The sequence below is a fragment of the Cygnus atratus genome, chromosome 2, assembly GCF_013377495.2.
Source record: "Cygnus atratus isolate AKBS03 ecotype Queensland, Australia chromosome 2, CAtr_DNAZoo_HiC_assembly, whole genome shotgun sequence".
Lineage (NCBI taxonomy): Eukaryota > Metazoa > Chordata > Aves > Anseriformes > Anatidae > Cygnus > Cygnus atratus.
In genome coordinates, this window is record NC_066363.1 from 144151268 (window position 1) to 144175355 (window position 24088).

At 35.7% G+C, this 24088-nt stretch overlaps 1 protein-coding gene across 3 annotated transcripts in view; it reads right to left on the minus strand.

Annotated features, from left to right (window-relative positions):
• CSMD3 (CUB and Sushi multiple domains 3) overlaps positions 1–24088 on the minus strand; it is a 710218-nt gene that overhangs the window by 490640 nt on the left and 195490 nt on the right. For all 3 annotated transcript variants that reach the window (XM_035546237.1, XM_035546236.1, XM_035546235.1), the window contains exon 5: positions 12709–12916. In XM_035546237.1, coding sequence (XP_035402130.1) covers positions 12709–12916 — 208 coding nt within the window. The remainder of the gene's footprint in view (positions 1–12708; positions 12917–24088) is intronic.

Consider the following 24088-nt stretch of genomic DNA (forward strand, 5'->3'; position numbering starts at 1 on the left):
CTTTTTGGAAGTTTAGTGTTGTGTTTTTTTTGTTGTCTTTTGTCTTCATATTCACCACTGATGTCCCCTTTCTTTACCCATCCATAATAATAATATTCACCCAAATTGCCTTAATCCTTCATATTAATGCCTTAATAATTAATGCCTTAATAATTTCTTCAATGAAAAACTAACCTTCCTTGATTGTTAGATGGTATGTGCAGAACTCAGAAGCACGGTTTAGTGGTGGACTTGTCAGTATTAGGTTAAAGGTTGGACTAAAGGATCTGAGAGGTCTTTTCCAGACTGAATGGAAAGACTTTTCCAGACTTCCATGATTCTATGATTCTATGTCTTGCTATTCTGCTCTTTCACGTGATTTCCAGATAAATTAAGTCCTGACAGATGGGAGGAAGGGAGGAAGGGAGGAAGGGAGGAAGGGAGGAAGGAAGGAAGTGTAGAATGCCTTGCTTTTCTAGTTTAACAGTCAGTAATAAATATTAATGACATCACTTCTCTTTTATTTTCTTCTTTTAAGAATACCAGTTATATAAATATAAAACTAATAGATATATAGTAAAAAATCCATCTTTCATATTTTCTTAATTGATTTAATGTAAATAAATATATATAGGCCATATATTTGATACAGTACATCTGTACACCTTCCTTTTTTTTTACAGTACACCTTCCTTTTTTGTCTATTTGATTCAATACTTATCCAGTCATGTAATTTATCCAACCAAATTTTTTTGTTAGTAATTATGACACCTATTTTTTTGGTATGCTAGGGCATCAGGTACTTCCCTAGAATCTCCTCTCCTGTCTGCAGACATCTTAGATTTTTAGCTGATTGACATATTATTCTCTCTATAGGCACACTACTTCTAACTCTGATTTCTGTGAGGGTTAGTCTCAGACTTCATTTGTTTGTCTCTGGATCTTTTTAATGGAAAATATATATTCTCTTGATCTACCCAGATATAAAAATCAATTGGTTTCCAGTCTGGACACTATTCTTGTCATGAATTATGAGTCATTAAAATTTAAATCTGTCATATTTCAGCATGCAGCTAAAGAAAAATTAGAGACCAGAAATACAGGATATATTGCTAAGTATTGCATAGCCCACTGTGTAAACTGAACTAAGCAACTGAAACAACCAGGTACATTTCTACCTTTTCCTGCAGCAAGGTATAAAAAAAAAAGGTAAGAGTAATAGGTATACTGCTTTAATTTAGAGTTGCATTAATTTTTAAACTAGCACCTCATTGAAATCACAAGCCTTATTTCTGTGTATTGAATCTTTGTAGAACAGGATAGCAAAGTGTGCTGTTCTACTTCACAGTTTTGAGGACTCTGCAGAGATAGAACTGTGGCATTCCAATGTATGTCTATAAATGCCTAATGCACAGAATATAGTAAAAAAATAATTTCAAGAACACTTACCAAAGCTATAGTTCAATGTTTATCAGAATTTTCAGTATCGTTCAGCTAGCCAGTTTAAATTCAGTAACAGGTTTGAGGAAGTTGGTAGCAGATTCATTTGTAGTTCAAAATAAATAAAATAATACTCTATGCAGGGTTAGCCTTTGCTGCTGTAATAATCATGTCTCATTTTTCTCCCACAGGTGCTGAACTCTGCTTTACATGTGCAATTCCCTCAACATTGTAATACTTCCTTAATTCCATTTTATTAAGGAAATTCCTCTTTATTATAATTACTCCTTCTTGGGAAAAACAAGACAAAACAACAAAAACAGAAATATTCCTGCATTTTAGAATCTCAAAATCCGCTAAATTATATAGAGTTGGAAAGTTTTGTTACAAAGTTGTTAGCTTCAGTTGAAGGACTTTTTTTTTTGAAAGACATGGTGTCAGCTACCAAACAAATTAAGCCATACTGCAACAGTCCATTAGTCACCTTGCCCCTAACTTCATTTAGGACATACAGGGCAGTTCTTGCTCAGCAAACATGGTTGATGGTAAAAGTTTATCCTCTGATATAAAAGATAATGGGGAAAAGCAGCAGTGGAGCAGTGAAATATATCCACACAAAGATGCTAGAACCTATGTTATATGCTTCACAGATGAGAGAAAATGTATTATGGGGTAGGTATTTTTCTGCTGATTCAAATATACCACCCAACAGTAAAAGTATGAGTACGGAAAAGGCAGATTGAGAGATATTAAGGTTACAGTTGCAGTGATTTTACCCTGCTGGAGAGCTGTGCTCCATCCACCAGACCCACTCTTTCACTTCCCCTCCTCAAAGAGAAAGGGAGAGAAAATAAGGGTTGAGATAAGGACAAAGGAGATCATTCAACAATTATCATCACGGCCAAAAAAAACACCTCAAAATAGGGAGATTAATGTAATTTATTACACTATGACTAACAATCTAGAGAAGTGAGAAACTACAAACAAACTAAAAACACCTTCCCCACTCACCGTCTTCTACCTCCACACCGAGTGGCACAAGGGAGCGGGGAATGGGGCTGCGGTCAGTCCCTGACGCTTCATCTTGGCTGCTCCTTCACAGTCACTTTCTGCCCCTGCTCCCCGTGGGGTCCCTCCCATGGGATGCTGTCCTTCCTGAACTGATCCTGTGTGGGCTTCCCACAGGCAGCAGCTCTTCAAGAACTGCTCCAGTATGGTTCCATACCACGGGGTCCATCCGTCAGAAGCAAACTGCTCCAGCATGGGTCCTGCATGGGCAGCAGCTCCCCCCAGACCCCCTGCTCCTGCACGGGCTCCTCTCCACGGGCTGCAGCTCTGGCCCGGGGCCTGCTCCTGCGGGGGCTCTCCATGGGCCGCAGCCTCCTCCAGGCCACATCCACCTGCTCCACTGGGGGCTCTTCCACGGGCTGCAGCGTGGAGATCTGCTCCGTGTGGGACCCATGGGCTGCAGGGGGACAGCCTGCTCCACCAGGGGCCTCTCCACAGGCCACAGGGGAACTTTTGCTCCATGCCTGGAGCACCTCCTGCCCTTCTTCTGCACTGACCTTGGTGTCTGTTTCTCACTCCTTGCTGTCCCAGCTGCTGTTGTGCAGCAGATTTTTTTTGTTCCTTCTCTTAAAGGTCAACTGTAGGAGGTCAACTGTATGAAGTTCAACAAGGCCAAGTGCCGGGTCCTGCACCTGGGGCGTAACAACCCCAAGCAGCGCTACAGGCTGGGAGATGAGTGGTTGGAAAGCTGCCTGGCAGAGAAGGACCTGGGAGTACTGGTTGATAGTCGGCTGAATATGAGCCAGCAGTGTGCTCAGGTGGCCAAGAAGGCCAACAGCATCCTGGCTTGTATAAGAAGCAGCATGGCCAGCAGGTCTAGGGAAGTGATTGTCCCCCTGTATGCGGCTCTGGTGAGGCCGCACCTCAAGTACTGTGTTCAGTTTTGGGCCCCTTGCTACAAGAAGGACATGGAGGTGCTCGAGAGAGTCCAGAGAAGGGCGACGAGGCTGGTGAGAGGTCTGGAGAACAAGTCTTACGAGGAACGGCTGAGGGAGCTGGGGTTGTTCAACCTGGAGAAGAGGAGGCTCAGGGGTGACCTTATCGCTCTCTACAGGTACCTTAAAGGAGGCTGTAGAGAGGGGGGGGTTGGTCTATTCTCCTACGTGCCTGGTGACAGGACAAGGGGGAATGGGCTAAAGTTGTGCCAGGCGAGGTTTAGGTTGGATATTAGGAAGAACTTCTTTACTGAAAGGGTTGTTAGGCATTGGAACAGGCTGCCCAGGGAAGTGGTTGAGTTGCCATCCCTGGAGGTCTTTAAAAGACATTTAGATGTAGCCCTTAGTGATATGGTTTAGTGGAGGACTTGTTAGTGTTAGGTCAGAGGTTGGACTGGGTGATCTTGGAGGTCTCTTCCAACCTAGACGATTCTGTGATTCTGTAAATCTGCTTTCACAGAGGCACAAAAAACATCGCTTATTGGCTTGACTCTAGCCAGTGGCACGTCCCTTTGGATCTGGATGAAATTGGCCCTTATCTAACATGGGGCAGTTTCTGGGCCTTTCTCACAGAGACCCACCCCTGCAGCTCCCCGCTACCAAAACCTTGCTACTAAACTCAATACAGTGACTTACATAGAAATATCCCAGAAGTTTACTTAGCCCAGAAAGAAGAGTGGGTTTAACCAAGATATATAAATATCTTCATTAATGAGCTCTTTAATAAAGGGAATAAAAAGTCCAATAAGAATCCTGATTGGCTGGAAAATGAAACCAGGCAAAAATTACATTAAATTATGGCTCACATCTTAAGAATGATTAACACCTATGTAAGCATTAGGTAGCTGCTGCCAGGTGAAATAGTAGATTCTGTATTTGCTGAAGTCTTAAATAATGACTTGGCAGCTTTGGCTAGTCTTATCACAAGCTTTAGATGAAGGCAGAATATTTTTATAACATAAACTGAGAAGTTCTGAAGTTCAGCCCACAAAATGTCTTACAGATGCAAAACTTTGACTCTTAATCCTGGTATATCTCAGTTATGATAATTTCTTTGTTTTGCATGCCATGCAAAAATCTCTTACTGACAGGTCTGGAATTGTAATGTCTTTTATAATATCCATCATATCCTTGAAGGTGTGTAAAAATATATGTACTGCTGTGTCAGATCAGTAATACACCAAGACTAATATTTTATGTCTGATAATAAGCAATAACAGATAATTCACAAGGAGTGTCAGAAAATGTGATTATCCAGAAAGAAATTCATCCCTTCATATAGCTTCCAGTAAGTATGGACTGTTAGCTTCTCAAATGGAACCCCTCAAGCAAGCCTTTATGTTATACAGCCTTTGATAGATTCTCCTTATATAATTTTTTTATCCATTTTTCAATCTATTTATAATTTTGCTATCTACATCATGTCAATGACTTCCACAACTCAATTATGTATGCTACAGAAAAGTGCTACCTTTTGTTTTAAAACTTCTGTCTTATAAATCATTGAGAATCCTTATTTATTCTAGTGTCAGAAAAGATAAATAAACATTCCTTATTTCCTGATATATAATATTAAATATTTCACGAATGGCTTTCTTATCCTTTCTCATTCAAGTTTTAAAAGCTTTAGCTTATTTTATCCCTCTTTATATAGATTGTTTTTCATATCCATTTTCATCTTTTTTCCGATTTCTGTAGTTTCCATTTTTATTATACCTTTCTTCACAAAGGATATCAGAGCATTAACATTGTTCAGGAAGTAGGTCAAAAGGAAATTACATTTATCTCTCAAATGTTGACATTTTAAAGTTATTCTTAGATGAATTTACCCTCAGGTTTCGAAATAATGAAAATTTAACTATTCCATTTTGAAACACCTACAAACTTTTAACCTTAAAAATAGTTTAAAGTTGCTGGGATAAAAACATTTATAGAAATTGACACAATTATTTGAACAGGCTTAAAAAAAAAAGAAAAAAAAAAGGGCCTTTTTGTTTGTTTGTTTGTTTTCTTTTCAAAGCTCTAGTTTACTGCATTTTGGTGGGGTTTTTGTTTGTTTGTTTGTTTGTTTGTTTCACTTGCATGACCTACTGTATGCAGAAAAAGTAAACCGACATGAGTGACTTATTTTCTTTTTTACTGACTGTTATGTTATGACCAGGAAGCTGTGTGACTGGTTACCTGTGCATTAGATAGCATGTAATTACTAAATCTGCTCTGACACTGTGTTGATCCTTAAGAGAAAGAAATTGTTATCTTAGGTTCATAAGCTATAGGCTGTTTAATGGTTTACTTTATTTGCACCCATTCCTAAAATGATTTTCATAGGCAAAACAATAGACAAGCATAAAAAAAGGAAGCAACATCTGAAGCTCTGAGTAGCCCATAAGCCCCGTATAAGCAACGCTTTATCTTATTGTCCGGATTTATTCATGGAGGCACAGGGTTTCATTTACATATCTGAATTCCACTTTTGACCGTTGTGGCCTGAGACATAAAAGTTGAAATGACGAATGCATACAGTTTACGCAATGTACTGATTTTTACCTGGAATCTATGAGCCAGAGTGATTTGGATCTTTTGTCCTGAGGCCTTTTGCTTACTTTGCAGAACAAGGCAAATAGAGATCATGATGGGGACACAGAACACATGGGAGGGAAGTGTGAAACCTATATGAATGACAGATTAAACAAATTTGATAATTACATGGTTTTTTTGTTTTTGTTTGTTTAATTTTTCTGCCTTTTTAAAGCTTTATGTTCTCCTTTGCTTTATGTGTAATACTCCTTCCCCGACTATATAGCTCATGAATCCTGAAATGGGGCTTGTTTCAGCCTTACTTGTGAGATATGCCAGTTCAGTCACTGATGTCAAGAGAGCAGCAGTCTCCCTCGCTACTCCCGTTAATTGTCATCCTTAGACAATAGTAAATGACCATACCAAAACAAGTGCAGTATTCTGCCTGAGTAAGCAAAGTGAAAGCGGTCCCTGTTAAATTATCAAGCAATCTTCCTATCTCTCTATACATTTTTCTCCAGAAACCACTGAGTTAGAGACTCCAAAATATTTTTTGTGCTTGCTTTTATTACAGATCATGGTTCTTAAGAATTCATTAGTAAAACACCCTAGATCTAGACTATCATTTATCTGGTTCCTACAAAAAAAAAAAATAATAAAAAAGTTACAGATAAGCAATTCCAGAAGCACTCAGGGCTGCTTCATCCAAGGAGGGTTTAAAGGGGCCATGGAAGTGCAGAGACAGCAGTGAGTAAATCTTTGCACAAGTGGGACGGTAGAAAAACCTGAATACTTTCCTGCTGGGTAAGGAGTCTTGACAGTTCTTTCAATTTGTTTCTCAGTGTTGGTAAGACTTTGGGAAATGGATCCAAATGGATCCTATTGAGTAGAATGTACCAAGAAAGTCTGTCAGGTGTATAACTGCTCATTTGCAAACTGCTTTTGGATAGCTCTTTGACTTCAGATGAAAATAACTTCATACATATTAATTAGCACCATCATCGTCATAAAACCATGCATATTCAGATAAGGCTTGTTCATTTTTGCACTATTCATGAACATAGGAAAGGTAAGAAATTAGGAGTGATTTCAGAAATCTTACTCACTTCAAGAAATGTGCATTTTACTACCAGGAGATGCTATTTTATTTTTTATTTTTTCAAAAACAACAACAGCAGAAAATGCTGCCTTCTTAACATTGTTTACCTTAATTGGAATCAAATACTGCACACCATCATGAGAACACAATAAATTTCTAAATATAAAGGAAATCAACTGTGTGAAGTCCATGCCTACAAGGTTAAAAATTTGCATCCCTTTATGGATACTGTGACTCAGTTTACAGTACCTGAGACCAAAACAGTTCAGGCTTTGCTTTTAAAATAAAGTGGTCCTATTTCTTCAAGAACCAGTCTTCCACACCCAATGTGCCTCAATGTTCTTCTCAACTCTTGTGCTACCTTCTCAGTAACATAGGAACAAAAAAAAAAAAAAAAAAAAAAAAGGTTAATTTTCATCACTTCCTGGTGCAATTCCTTTGTTAGTGTACAAATGCCTGGGCCAACAGGTGGGGATGAACTGGAAATAGGAGTGGGAACTTAATTTTCAAAAGCAGGATCACTTCGTGTCCATGTAAAGTGTTCATTTGTAGCATAATGAACCTACCTAACTCTGTGACCAGGTTTGACTCCATACGTGAACTATGTACACACTGTAATCTAACAAGCAGCTGTCTCACTGTGGTGGTTTCACAAAGAGCATAGCTGCCCGTCAATCACCACTCTCTCACTTCCCCTCCTCCTCCTCAAGAAAAAAAAAAAAAAAAAAGTTTGGGGAGAAAATGTGATGAAAAAAGGTTCAAGGGCTAAGGCCAGGGAGGTTGCTCACCAATTACCTTCACGGGCAAAACAGATTCAGCATAGGGAGATTAATATAATTTACTGCCTATTACTAACAGACTAAAGCAGTGAGAAACTAAAATTTAACTAAAAACACCTTCTTCCTCTTTCATCCTCTCTACCTCCTTTGATCAGCACAGGGGAATAGGGAATAGGGGGTTTCAGTCAGTGCATAATGCTTCATCTCTGCTACTCCTTGATCTTCACTTTCCCTACTTCAATGTGGGGTCTCTCCCATGGGATGCCATCCTTCCTGAACTGATTCAAGATGGGCTTCTCACAGACAGCAGTTTTTCAATAATTGCTCCAATATGGATTTGTATTATATGGTCCATCCTTCATGAACAGACTGATTCAGCATGCAGGTTCACAGGCTGCAGGTCCAGCCCAGAGTCTGCTCTTGCAGGGTTTCTCCATGGGCCACAGCCTCCTCCAGGCCACATCCACCTGCTCCACCGGGGGCTCCTCCATGAGCTGCAGCGTGGAGATCTGCTCCATCATGGTCCTCTCCACAGGCCACAGGGGAACTTGTGCTGCATGGATGTGGTCTGGGGTGACCTCATTGCAGCTTTTCAGTACTTAAAGGGGACTTACAAAAGAAATGGAGAATCTTTGCTCAATCAGATAATGACAGGACAAGAGAGGAATGGTTTTAAACTAAATGAGGGGAGATTTATATTAGAGATTAGGAGGAAATTCTTCATTCAGAGTGTGGTGAGGCACTGGAACAGGTTGCCCAGAGAAGCTGTGGATGCCCCATCCATGGAGGTGTTCAAGATCAGGTTAGATGAGGCCCTGGAAAACTGATCCACTGACGCCACCGGGTGGCGTCGCTGCCTGTGGCAGCGGGGTGGAGGGAGGGGGGTGTTGATCTAGGTGATTCTTTAAAGTCCTTTCCCACCTGAGCCATTCTATGAGTCCATAATTATTTGATATATGCCATTTTACATTGGTTGTATCTAGATTTCTACAGGAAAACATGATAATTTAACTAAAACCAGATACAGAGTAATGGTCTAGACAATCCAATACTTCAATTTACTATGAAAAATTCTAAGTGTCCCTTACATCTTAGCAAAGTCAAATAGCATATATTTTGAAATTCCCAAGAATACACTGTCGGTAAGAGAGACGTGAGTTATTTTGCTTTAGAAAGAGTAATTGCATCTTATTTGAAATTTCTCTGTGTGAACTGAGAAAATATTTTTTATGGACATGCCAGTGGTGGGTCAAATGTTAAAACTGCACAGATTTTCTTAGAAATGCATTCCTACCCAGAGAGAACAGATCTGAAAACTTTAGATTTTTTTCCTTTTGTCAAGGCAGAAGTGAAGTACATTTTCTCTACAATAGTTGAGACTCCCTGCTATGCTCTCAAACACCTGAACATTAATGCACATCTTCATGTTAACAAATAATAAGGTAGTTGCGTAATTATATGCTCTTTGAAAAAAAAATGTGATCCTAATTCAGACTACTGCAATAGCTCTCTGAATGAGAGCACTAAGCCCACACTTTATGACAACTACTGCCTTCTATTAGAAATACCAAATAGTAATCACTTTCCAGTATACTCACCAAAATGTATGGGTTCATTCAAAACTAATAATCATTTCAAATTCAATTAGTCTAATACACTTGCATAATCTTAATAAGCAAGCTCTAAACATGTAGGAAGAGAAATTGTCAATTTGGTTTTCAAAAATAGCTAAATTAAACCATAACTGAGAATAGAAGATATAGATTTAATGTATTCCTAGGACAGTGTGAAATATATATTTGTACTGGGTCTACTTGGGATGGAGTTAACTTTCCCTGCAGCAGCCCATACAGTGCTGTGTCCTGCAGCACCAGTTCTGGGAGGGAGGTTCTACCACTTTTTCTATACAGTTTAACTAGTCTTTACAGCTGTTTTAACAATTTATATTAGAATATGTGCTGGAATTGAGGACAACAACATCAAAGCAGCCTAGAGAATCATTCCAGTTTTTTACACACTGAGTATAAACTATTCGATTTAAAATGAACAATAGCAAAATAAGAGACTGAAAAATTGTAAGTGTCCTAAACACCAATGTTAGAAAACTCCTATTTGTTCAGAAACTCTCTGAATGTTTAACTCTGAACTTCCATATGCTGGAAAAATTATCTAATAATGAAATTGCTACTTCTTTCACCAATGAGTATCTCAAACCCTAACTTTTAATTTAGATAAAAAGGAATGTTTCATTAGATCTCATTTCAGTTTTTTGTTCTGTTGAGAAAAAAAAAAAAAAGTTGAGAAAAGTTTCCTTAAACTATTAATTTTCTGTCAGTTTCACTTCCAAAATGATTAAAAAAATAAATAATCATCTTCCTTCAAATTATGAAATGTCAGAGTCAGGCCTTGACACCAGACAGAAAAAGACTGAAAGGTATCTATGCAGTTTTTCCCAGTATTTAATGAAAATGTCCTGTCAGGATTTTCTTAGTTAAAGTACTTGGAATAACTGAAATAGCATAATGACTGATTGGAAGATTATGGAAAGTTAGCACTTCATGAAGAATTCCTAGCCATTTCTTGTGGATAACCCTGGACTATCAATTTTAAATATATTCTTGTTCATTGTTTTTCCTAGAAAGAGAAATTATTTTGTTATACAATTAGATGTGCAGAAGGAGAATAGTTTTGTTGTTGTTGTTTTAAAGCAGTAGGTATAATAGTCATGTAAAGCAACAAAATGTTTAAGAAATGATTCTATAAAGCTACTATCCAGATCAACCAATATGTTTTTAGTAATTTTACCAATCATGCGCTATTTGCTTTACAGAATAAAAAAAAAAATCAGGAGTCTGGTTTTAGTTTTAGAACTATACTCCTTTGTACAGTTTATAAATTAAGATGTCATGAACTAAACCTATATTTTAAAAGCTATATTCTAAAAAAAAAAAAAAAAAAAGCTATATTCTAAGGGGATATAAAATATAACCACTATAAATCTAATTAACAAATTGTTGTTAATTAAGGTTTCCAAATCTACTTTTCCCAGCATAGGGGGGGGGATAATTTTACATAGCTGGATACGTCAATCTAATTTGAGGAATATAAATGACAAGCTAAAGAAAAAAAGAATGTACTCTCAGTCTGCTTCTCTACATGAGAAATTATTAAACTAGCATTGTAATTTTTTGTTTTGTAAATAGATAATATGAGAATTTCCATTTATAAAGTAATCTTATTATATCATTTCAGTATAGCCAAAGCCTTTTTCAAAAAAAAAAAAAAGTCGTTGTTTGAAGCTCATGACTGAATACATAAAATGCATTCAAATATAATCAAATGCACATTTAGGTATTCAGATCGTTCATATTGTCGATATGTCATTGGTGTTACTAATTATTATTACAATTTATTGTTTTAATTTTTTTTAGCTGACAGTTAGTTCAAAAGATTTCAGTTTAACAGACAGAAAACAATGGCAATTCAGTAATATTCTAATACAGGTAATTAACTATGTAGGTGGCAGTATGAATTAACTCAAATTATGAAAGACTATTCAGTAAAGCTGAAATTCGGTGTATAGAATTCTACTATGCATTGAAATAATAAAGAATATATTTTATACGCATCACTTGTAGAAATTGAGATTTGTGTTCAAAACAGTGTAGACCTAATTTGCCATATTTTCTTTAAAAAAATTGAAATAATGTAGTTTATTGAGTTTATGTTTTGGTTGATTTTTTATTTTAATTAAAAAATGAGAAAACAAGGCTCTACTGACTTTAATAGGGCTAGCCAATTGCTTGTTATCAAATGCATCTACCTATTTTGCATATCTCTCATAATGCTTTGTAAACCAGTTAGGAACTTAAGATTTCCCCGGAGAGCATCAATGTTATTTATGGTTTTGTTTACCTCCCCTTCTTTGTGAACTGATGATATATTTAAACCAATACAACACACAAGGATTTTTGATATTCACATCTCTTCAGAGGAGTATGATGTTGGTGCCGTAAAACTACCAGGCCAGAAAACCACAGAATGCATCAGTTACTGCATTATTTATTTATTTATTTATTTTCCAGTGAAGTGAGTCTGGTCTTGAAAGAGTTTGTATACTGCTATTTCTTCTCCTTGTATTATGCAATGCAGTTACACTGAGATCAGGAATTGCAGAAGCCAGCCTAGCAAAAATATTCTTACTACTTCAAAGTCAACAAACAAATAGAAATTAGCTACAAATAGAAGATAGCATATATACAACTAAAATAAAAACAAAAGGTGGTCTGGCTATCCAGGGTGTTGTATCTCAGATCAGGATGAAAATGTAGACATTTGTACACTCATTTTCATGAGTGCAATACTGACAATATCCCCACCGTATTATAAAATGAGACTACGTATATAGTTCTCCATGCAGAAACTCCTCCAGAGAGAACTGTGACCAACAGGTGTAAACCTAGTGACTTTCCCCAGCTCTGTGCTGAAAATACACCATTCACCTTCTGACATCCTGTAATTCCCTGAAGGTTCCACCAATCCTTACCATCACAACAGCCCTTTCCAATCTGTCTTAAAATATACATTTTTAATACAATAATGGTTAGAATGGATAGACCAGCAAACAATGAGGTGAACAAGTTTACAGTGCCTTTTATATTGACATTCCACTCTTGGAATATATTTTGAAATTATTTTACAGATGCAGTTAGCATATCAGTATACATCATATATATCAGTATGTGCAACAGTAACAACTGTCTCCCCTCTCCCCCTTTTTTAGCTTTAAGAAAGCCTGATGTATTGAGAAAGGCAAAAGTCACAAAAGTTATCCTTCCACATTTTCCCTCTCTTGTTTTTTACCAAATTAAAATTGTAGTGTGTAGCTTACCATATTGTAGGTGGTTCAGAACCTTCTACTTCCAAATAATCATATTTTTCTTCCATTTGGAAATCTGTAAATATGAGTGAGATAGTATCCCCAGGCTCTGCCACAACTGTCCACGTGCAATCTGCATTATTATGATACTCATTAGGAAAGTTGGGGCTCGAGATGATACCACTGGATCCTCTCATAGTTCCTCCACAAGCGTCCTCAGCTGTGAAAAATGAACAAACAAACAAAAACTTAAATGTCATTAAAATCACCCTTCTTGTTGAGAAAAGAATGTTGCTATCTTTTAGATGACCAATTATTTCATTTTTTTTAACAAGTTATACTTGAAATACAAGTTATACTTGAAACTTCAAAGTTAGTGTTAACAAGTAATTCCTTCAGATTTTAATTACTTCAAAATTATTTTAGTCAGCACATATTTTTAAAACCTTATTATTTTTATTAGCATTGTTCCACTCATTTTACAATATCATGCAAAAATTTAATGAGTTCTTTTGCTTTAACCAAAAATGTTGTCACAAAACAAATTGAGTTTAGCCCCTATTACACACAGTCTGACACATGACATGCAGCAGCCACATCATACTTAAAGAAGCATGAGAATTCTATCCAATTTATGCTACTTGTATGATCATAATTGTATTTTTGTGACTCTTTAGAGATGATTAAGTATTTTTCTTCAATAATCTTTTCCAACTCTCAAACAGCTGATCAGTTTTCAAAACAAAGCCACTCCTGGAAGATATCCCAAATGTCAGATGCAAGACAATTTCATAATTTCATGATAAAAATGTTTACATCAGAGTAATTTCATTTTTTTAATCGATCATTTCTTTCAAATGCAACCTTTGAAATACTTTTTTATTTTTTCTTTTCAAAATAAGTTTCCATTTTCTAATGTACAATCTTATGCTGAAAAAAATAGGTAAATATTGGAGATTTACAATATCAGTTCATCAACAGAATATCTGACAATAAATATCTGACATCAACAGAACTAATTCCACGAAAAAACAATTCTCACACAGTGACTCACAGATTTCATTCTTTACTAAGGTAAGAGAAAATGACTGAATTGTTGTGTATCTTCTAGTTTACAGGTATAATATGCCTAATAATTCAAAAATTGTTTTTGAGGATATCATGTCAAAAACATTTATGTGAGTTAATAAAATTGATCACGAATGTGGTGCTTTTAGATAACTTATATGGAAAAACCTTTTTATGAGATGGAAATACCATATCCCATTTTTTATCTCGCTTATACAGTTTATTAGCCAAATGTCTGAAGCATATCTGAAAAGGAATTCTTGCTTCTGCTTAATTAGAATGTTACCATGAATTAAATGTGCCCTAAAACCTGAAACAAACAGCCAATATTGCTGAAAAATTAATGATAAGGATTTTTTTTTTTCAAAGAGTATAGCATCACACAACAAAAGCTATAAAGAATTCTAACTGATATAGTGGCTCGATCCTAAGAGGAAGAAAATTCTAAATAAATGTAACAGACCTCTAAATTATAGTAATTTTTAGGAGTTTAAAACAACAGGCTTTGTCCCTTAAAAGTTTTGCTAGATTATTATGTAAATGCATAGACCACCTAAAGTAAAAACACTTCTTGGGTTTAATCTTATGAATTAACCAGTGCATTAGGCATGAAATAAGTAAACAAAACTGAGGAACCTCATCACATTACATGATCAGGTCCTTCACTGTGAAAGGAATAAAACAGTATATGAAAGGTAATAATGAAGTTTGGGTTTTATGCACTGAGGAGCATCAGGAGAATAATTTTTAATTATTAGTTCTCAAAAGGAAAATTTCCATTAAAACAATGTGGAAAATACTTGCTAAATGACTTTGAAGGACCTTTATGGTTACATTAAATATTGATTTAAATGTTTTATCATCTGCTGGTTTGAAAAAGTTCTTAAAGATAAATTTTCATAGCTAAATGAATTAAACTTATGTAATCTGGGAAGACAAATAGTAATATGTGGAATAATTTTTCAATACATATAACAAGTTCAAAGCAGAAGATTAGGAGTATCATGCAACACTAGAGACTTTGGAATAGCTTTCCCTCAGACTCAAAAAGATAAGTGCTTTTGAAAAATGCTGTACTACAGAACTCATTATTTTTGCTTTTCACAAATGAGTTATGGAGAAACCTAGCCTAGTTCCCAGTAATATAAAAGCTGTTCATTAAAAATGTTGCTATACTATACTAATAGTTAAGAGAATAAATAGAGTGAGTGTGTTTAAAAATAGAGGCTGTGTCAATGAGCAAGTCTGCTATTTCTGAGCTCAGAAATCTCTGCTTAGAGATTTTTGCCAAAATGTAATTTTGTCACCATCAACAAAATGGCCTTGAGAAAACATCACATATTTTGGTCTGATTCGTGTAGCAAAGTGACTAAAGTGATACGAATATTTAAATGTTCTTAATGTAACCAAAAGCATACCATATATCTTCTTAGCCTTTGTAATGCAAGTATTAGCCCAATAACCAACAGAATTATTTTGCTGTGTTCCTTTATCACTTCACCTGCAGTATAATTTATATATATTTTTGGCTGATTGGTTGGTTAGTTGGCTAGCTGGTTGTTTTTTGTTTGTTTGTTTGTTTTTGTTTTATTTTATTTTGTTTTGGCTGTAGTTTGTAGTCAGATCCTCAAAGGCATCATGTCTGGGAAAGGGCTAAATAACATCAATCCCCATGAAAATATTTGGTACCTTAGACTGTGAAGTCACTGGAAAAGGTAATAGGCCTTCAAGAAGGCTGAGAAACACTGAAGTCAACAGGAGTTGACTTCAGAGTGCATAAAACACAAATAAATTTAATAACTGTTTCTGTAGAGTCTTCTTTTAGCAGCTGTATCTCTATACTCGATATTCTATATTTCTATCACATTCAAACAGCATAATTGTTTAGATGTCAGCTCTGACATAACAAATAAAAGAATAACTAGTAAGAGAGAAAATATTTATGAAGACTAACCTGTATCACTAGGTGACAAGTTTAATAACAACATATGAACAAGGGAGAAAGAGGGGAAAGATAATCTTTGCAGTAATTTCTGTACTCAGAATCCATATTTCTCTATTTCTCAACCTTGCCACAACTTTCTGAACTACCACTGTCAAACCACTGAGGTGCAAATCCTCAAAGATACGTAAGTATCTACCATTACAATCACTGCAATCAAAATGTAATATCTAAACAGCAGTTAAGCACCTAAATGCCTTAAAAGAACTGCATATTAGTTCTTTTAATTTCCAGTTACCAAACATGGAGGAGAATAGGAGTGATTTAAAAGAGTGATGAAAAGACAATACTTGGGTAAGACTTGGTACAATCTGAAATTATGCAGTTCCAAATACATAGCAAATATAGATGGCATTTAAAGAAAAAGTACTCTTTTAAAATACCTACTATCTATTTTCAAAAAGCAAATTAAATTTATTTTATCACATATTCAGAAAAATTATCTAACTGTCAAACTTGCAAATGTAATACAAAGGCATAAATGCAAAAAGTATGCACACTGCCAAGATGTCCTTTTTGCAAACATACTTCTCTGATCTTAACCATATGCTGGAAGGGGAAGATTTTTCAAAGTGATATGCAAGTGGGGAGTTGGCTTAGAAAAGCTTTTTGAGGTATTAAGAATTCAAATGAAGATCTGTATTTGAATATGCATGAGGGTTCACAAGGAGAGGGAGTATCTCTGCTATTATGATGTGAGTGATGATTATGAGAGTATAAAGGTTTAGAAGGGTTTTCTTCAGCTTTTTCTGGGCATACACAGGTTTCTAATTTTATACAAAAGTACATGCTATTTTTTATTTTCTTATTAAATGCCATGAAAAAGAAGAAAGATTTGTGTAATTTCTGGTAAAAATTAATTTCATAAAATTTTGTTTTCTAAACAAATGACCATCTTCCTTGTTTGCTGTTCATTGTTCCTTTTTTCATATTGAATTTTGAAAATATATTCCTCTAGTTAGTCCTCTCTTATTTAAACTTTATTTTCTGCTTATTCATGTAGGTTTTGGTGCTATTCACAATAAAATTACATGAACATTGAACTGTAATTTTCAAGAAGACAGATGATCAAAGACAGGCAACACTATGTGTGATTTATAGACCATGCAAATTCACTGATTTCAGTGAGAGTTCAATGAGATTGCATTTTTAATCAAATTTTAATTTGGCACACAATGCATTCTGTCATCTGATCTATCTAGATATTTATAGTGCATTGAGCAGTTGAACTTAAGTGTATAACTCAACTTCACGGAGTAATTGACATCTGTTATCTAGTCTTAAGAATAATGTAAGAAACAGTGTAGCAGCTTGCCTAGCTAAAACAATGATTTTATAGCAGCTAATAAAAATTATGAGCAGAGACACTTCAGAAGGAATCCATCAAGAAAAGCTGAGATGACCTGTAGCAACTATTCTGTACTGTGATCTTAGCCTTACTGTGATCTATGGAATTCACTACTCACTTAGTGTAGTTCAGGTACAACTCCAGATGTAGTGTGGTCTGCTCGTCTAAATTTTAGAAAGTCTTATGTCAGGCAAATTGGATGAGCAGCCTAAAGCAATCAGCATTCTACTGTCCCCTTTTAATCACGTAACAGTCATATTAATTAGTTCTTTTAGATATACACGTTAATAATTACCTTGTCTGAAGATCACAAAATATCTTTACATTAAAAGCAATCAATTCTTTTAGAAACTCCAATGATTTTGCAAATAATTAGTATAGGCGGACAGGTAACACTAACTATGTATCTTATCAATATGTGTAAGTACCTTAAAGGAGGCTGCAAAGACAACGGAGCCAGGCTCTTTTCAGTGGTGCCCAGTGCCAGGACAAGAGGTAATGGGAACAAACTAGAACACACGAGGTTCTGGAAGCACTTCTCCACAGTACATGATGGAGGGAGGACTGAAATAGATTGCCCAGAGACATTGTGGTCTCCCTCCTTGGAGACCTACAAAAGCCACCTGGACACAGTCATGGGCAGCTTGTTCTAGGTGTTCCTGCTTAAGCAGGGGGTCTCTAGACCCTCTCTAGATGTGAGATGGTCTCTAGAAGTCCTTTCCAACCTTAACCATTCTGTAATTCTGTGTTTACAAATATGTTATTATTATTATTATTATTATTGTACGATCAACTAAGATTAATATGTCAAATTCTACTGTAATATTAAAACTCACCACAGCTACTATTCACAGGGTTATTAGCACAAAATATTTCTGATCTTTTAAAGGAAAATTGTCAGAATGAAGAAAGAGAAACCTGAGGATACAGTAACCTGCTACATGAAAAACTTAGTCAGTTTTAGTCTGCTATATAGTTATCTATGAAATTTGCAAATAAATTCAGTAATAAATTACATAGATCGACACAAAAATATTTGTAAGGAGCTCCATAGGCACTGTCATTTTCTAGCAGATTTCTCTCTGTTAAAGAATACTACTTTGCACACACTACCTTTCCCTGTAAATTATCTTCAGAATAGTCTTAACGGTGTTCAGAAATGTAAATGAAAATAATTACTAAACATCCTTCAACTGAAAATCTTTAAGGATAGTTTTGATGAAGATTTGTCATTAATGACTTCCATAAAATTGATCCTTCTTTTGAGAAAGGGACATAAAACATCTCTTAAGGACATGGAAGATTCGTTTGCTTTGGCTTAGTGCTGTGACTTGTAAAACTCACAGGGATTTTAGATCCCAAATAAACCCAGGAATGATTATAAAATGACATGATTCACATCCTCAAATCCTTCATTTTGCACTTCTATGTTCAGTATAACTGTAAAAATTTATACAGATTTGACAGCCAGAAAAAGAATAAAATAATAAAAAAAAAAATCAAATAATTGCTTCTGTAGCTAAAAAGGTGAGGAAGCTCAGGAGCTTAAACTGTGCTCTTGCAGAAGTTAAATGTAATAAATTGCCTCCTAACTTGCCTCTTCTGAGACAAAACCACAAAAATGAGTGATGCTATTGAGAAAACACTACCAATACCAGCACAATTGTCTGAGCAGCCTCTGCTCAGACACAGCTGGGCAAGGGCGGCAGCCGCTTTAGATGAGTGACAGCACTGGAGAGCCATAAGGGGGAACAGCTGACACAATGAAAAGGACAGATAATAAGCTACATCCCTTTGGGTGGCCCCTGGAAGAACCCATGCTGGAGCAAAGGAGAAGATTGGGAAACAAGGATCAGGGAAAAAAGGAAACCAGCAGACGCTAACACCTCATGCACACCCCCATCCTCCTCACCAGAGGTTCTGAGTGTGAGATGGGGCAGTAGCAAGGCAAGAGTGGAGACTGGAAAGGGACAGGAGGAATCTGTAGTGATGTTGAAGCAGGCAAAGGGGGAGGAAAGGTGTTCTCCGTAAGGGATTAAGGTTTTGTTTCCTTTTGTTTTGCAACACCTGAATAAATAATTAAAGAATTATGTTAATGGTTAATAGATTGCATTTCAGTGAGATTATCAGAATCAGGGCTGTTTGCCTACAGCAGTACATCCTGTTGTGAGTGTTCTTCATCTGAGTAACACTGTGCTGAAGAGTTTCCAATTGGACAAGCATACATTTTCTAGTAACATGGCAGAATGATCACAGTGACAAAGATGATTATGCTAATGTGTAAAATAGGAATGTGACCATTACCTAAAAATGTAAAGCAGTACTTGTTTTATTTATCTGATGGCAATGTACTGTGCAAAACATATTTGTTTCTGTTCTGATAAAATGAGGTGGGGAGGAAGGCTGTTGGACTCATCCTGGTTTCAGCATCTAGTGCCATTAACATCAGCTGAGGGGAGGAAGAGATGGCTCTCCCCTTGGCACCCACTGGCATCCCTCTTGGATGAGGAGTGCGGTGGGCAGGATGTGAAAGACACACCTAGAAAGGAGCCTTCATGAAAGCAGATGAAGATAGTGATCTAGGAATGAGCAGCACACATCCACACCACAGCATGGAAAATAGAAACTTTCCTGTGTTCTGAGATGTTTGCTGCAATCTAAGAAAATGCAGAACATTGCTGAAATCAGAGCAAGATGAAGGGAAGGTTGAGAGTTTCCTAGTCATCCTGGAAGGGGGAGGTCTATCCTCCAATCCTCCTCTTATGGGTTTGGCTCTGTTGGTTTCTAGAGCACTGCATAACAATTCCTGCTCTGGCCACCCCACCTCCCCTCCCAAAAAGACATTGATAAACTAAAGTGAATTCAGCAAAGGATCACCGGGACTGTCAGGACTGGAGCACTGGTGAGGCTGAGGTAACAGGTCTGGTATAGTCCAGAGAAGAGGTAGCTTCAGGGGATGCTAACAGCAGCTCCCAGTGTCTACAAGGAAAAAACAGAGGTGCTCTCTTCGCAGTGGTGCACAGAGACCAAGAAGCAATGGGTGTAAACTGAAGAGGGGTTCACACTAGGTAAATGTAAAAACTTGTTATGATAAAAACAATTAAGAAGTTGAACAGAAAATTCTGTCCATACAATTTCTGAAATTCAAATGTTGCCCAAGCTCCCTCCTTGAATTTTATTTTTCTACAAAATCCTTCTACTTTTAAAGACTGATTCAAAATGTATTATTGATTCATCTTCATCTGAAGTTCCTTCTTGCCATCTCAAAAACTATACTTCCAAAAAGAAACATATATTTAAATAAATATTTAAATATTCCAACTTCTGAATTCCATTTGGACAAATATTACCAAGTTGGCTACATTAGGAAAAAAAGAAATATTTTTTTGATAAAACCTAACAAAATATAGATATTTTGTGAATGTTTTAATGAAATAGTAACATAAAATCAAAATGGGAATTTCAATAGAATAATGGACTTCTATATTTCTCTTGATTTGTAACATAAACATCACTAAAATCTATTTTATTATCATGTACATCAAGTTGCTGGCACTATGGTTTTAAACTAATTTATTAATAGTACTTATTAGAATTTTGCAAAATTTATAGTTACCTAAAAAAATCAATTTAAAATTAAGTTGACAGGTACCTCTTAGAAAATAATCTCATTTCTCAAAAATCTCTGGATACATAATAGAATTATTTGACAAAACTGTATGATGGACACATTTTAACCTTGAATAAGTTGTCACCTGACAAACAACTCTTAAATCTCAAGAGCTGTTCTTGTACAACTTCCCTCAAAAAGGGAGCAAATCTTAAAGCATCAATAGCACATACCTGAGAGATATACAAAATAAAAAATATATATATATATATATACTTAGACAAAGAAAGACACACACCTTTAGAAAATATTGTTATCTTGGGTCCAGATCATGCCTTTCCCTAAGAGACACGTAAACTGGCAACAATCACTTTCTACTTCCTTTGGATTTAGAGAAAATAATAAAATCTGAAATCTCTCCTTAAAGTTAATATGAGGATCTGTTCACAGAAAGTATCTCCTTTTCTGTATTGGCTTACTGGAGAAACCTAGTACAACTATGTTCATACCTGCATACATTTTGCAGAACTGAGTCCAAGACTCTGAAAAGATGGTAGAATGTATCTTCTTTTTGTATATGGTAACTTGCCAGTCCTAAGACATTTAAGAATAATGTCTTATTCACATCCAAAATTTGGATGTGTCAAGACCTGAGTAGTTGGTACAGCATCTTTTTTTTCTTTCCTTTTTTTTTTTTTTTTAATTCTAATCTACAATCAAATCCTTAATGTGGGATCAAATCCTTAAGGTGGGACCAAATTCTTACTTAATTCCATGACACTGAAATTTGTGAGTTGGAAGATTTATTTGCAGACTTATTTCTTTGTAGACACTGACATAGCATGCTCAAGCAATTGAATAACAATTCCAAACACATTACTATTCTTTCTTTTTCTGAAACACCAAGATCCAGACTAATAATGTTTAGACTATTAGGATTTCTATCAAGCTAACAGAAAATTCTTGGCTTTAGTTAGATGCAAGGCGTGCTTCTTCTTTACCCGTAAACAATATTTCAAGTTTCCAAAGTGTTTATACCTTTAAGATACTACTGTAAATGATGTTTATTATACTTACAATAATATAAAATTTTAAAGATCTCTATTTGAGGAGCTGAATCAAACAGAAAATATGTTTATATGTATAGTAAAGAAAATATATATTTATAGTTTCAAAAATTTTGCATTGGTTGGGTGGAACATCCAATCTTTGACTACATAGAAGAAAGCTATGGAAAAGATAGGGTTAGATTTTTCCATGGTGCGCAGGAAAAGGACAAGAGACAAATTGCAACGGGATATTCCATTTAGATATGAGGAAAAAAATATCACTATTACAGAGGCTAACCATAGTACTGGGTTACCCTTAGAGACATGTGGAACTTTCATCCTTGGAGATTTTCAAAACTGAACTGCACAAAGCCCCAGTCAAACATTTCTGTCTTTAGCTTTGAGAGGTGTGTTGGATTTGGTAACATCCAGGGTCCCAAAATAAGTTGTCATACCATTTTTATGATAGTTTACAGATCAACAACAACAGCTTACAGATCAACAATCATAGCTTAAGGAAACAACAACAACAACAACAAAATTGAAAAAATAAGCAAACAAAAAATGTGTGTTGTCTGAATTATCTTATTATTATTATTACCGTTATTATTATTATTATTATTTATAATACTGCATATATACTGCACTGTTTAGTGCAGGAAGGAAAAAAAAATACTTCCCTTTGTTTTATTTCAGTTCTCTGGACCTGACATTTAAAGTTTTTGTTTGTTTTCTCAGAACAAGTGCATTGACTTTAAATTTCACACCATCTAATGGAGAAAGTATTGCAATGTAAACATATTAAATAATTTTTATCTTTGCTATAAACATTGTGGAATGAGACCACTTGAATCTCTTTTTACATACAGCACCATACAATCAACCCTTATTAATTTCCTGCATTAGTAACTTGGTATTCAATATAGTAGCTTAGTGGGAAAAGAATCTATAATACTTTTCATTGTCTAGTCCTTTGACCCTTCTAACCTCATGACAACCAAATTATAAGGAGCATGCAACTTGAGATAATGTACTTTATAAACTGAAGAAAAATGCAAGTATTGATCAAAATATCTTTCTAAAATAGACAATTACATATGCTAAGGTCTGCAAACACCTAAACAACAGGATATATCCTTGGTGAGCCCCATACAAAGCAGGAAACATGATTTTTGTTGCACATTTGTGTTCTCTTTACTTCTAAAGTTTTTTAGGTATCTAAAAAAACCTGCCTTTTATCACAGCTTAAAATGGCTAAGCATGACAAAATGTTTTCAGGATTTCAGAGTCAAGATTTCTGTACTTGCTTAATTATGTAGAGACCTTAAAATTCAGCACTCCTGAATGTGATCTGTGACTAGTGCTTCACCAAAAGAAAGAAACAGGACTTAACCTCTTCAGAAGATATTTTCTCAGCCAATTTATGATGACTGATCTGACAGCTCTTTTATCTTGTTTGCCAAAATTTATCAAACTTAATTTAAGTCTGCTTGCATCTGAAAAGTTCACAGACACATTCAAATTTGGAAAACTAAAATCAGAACATGAAGAGAAAGATTTTTACACCACAGAAGTATTTAGAAATAAGAGTTTCAATAATTTGCTTGAGGGATATATGAAGAAGTTTTTGAAGTAGAAGTTAATTACATCTCCTTCCTGTTGTCTAAATGCCTCTGCTACTTATGTTGCATCCTGCCTCCAGATGGTTTCCTGTTACACTCAAAGTATTCCTATGGACAAAAAGGAATATTATACATATATGCAGACACGTTTGTGTTTTTTTTTTTTTTTTGTCTTACTAATGATTTAATGAGAAAATAGTCCAAATTACCTAATGAATGCAGAGAAACTTTGTTAAACATACTGTTAAAGTTGTTGTACATTACTGTTTTATTACTATAATGCCTGTACAGTGGTGCATGCAGCATGGCAAACAAACAGGACTAAGTACAGGTCTGCATGCCCTTATAGAGCTATATGATCTCAAGGGAGTCACAGAGATGTTGTGAGTAGCTCACACAACTGGAGAACTGAAATAGAATACTGGATATATTTTTATGAAGGACAGACCAGGACAGACCTGAACTTGATATGAACGAACAGCAGTAGTACATGGAGCACTGCCTAGGAAACAGACAATGAGACAGCTGAAAGCTTGTGGATCAGGATTAGAGGCTAGAACAACGTGGGTGATGAGGTGGTAGGTGAGTACTACAGATTGCCAGATAAGAAGGTAGAAGTAGATGCAGAAGTGCAGAAGGCAATTGTCTGCCTTCTTCACACAACTGGAAGTAGCTCATATTTGCAGGCTGTGG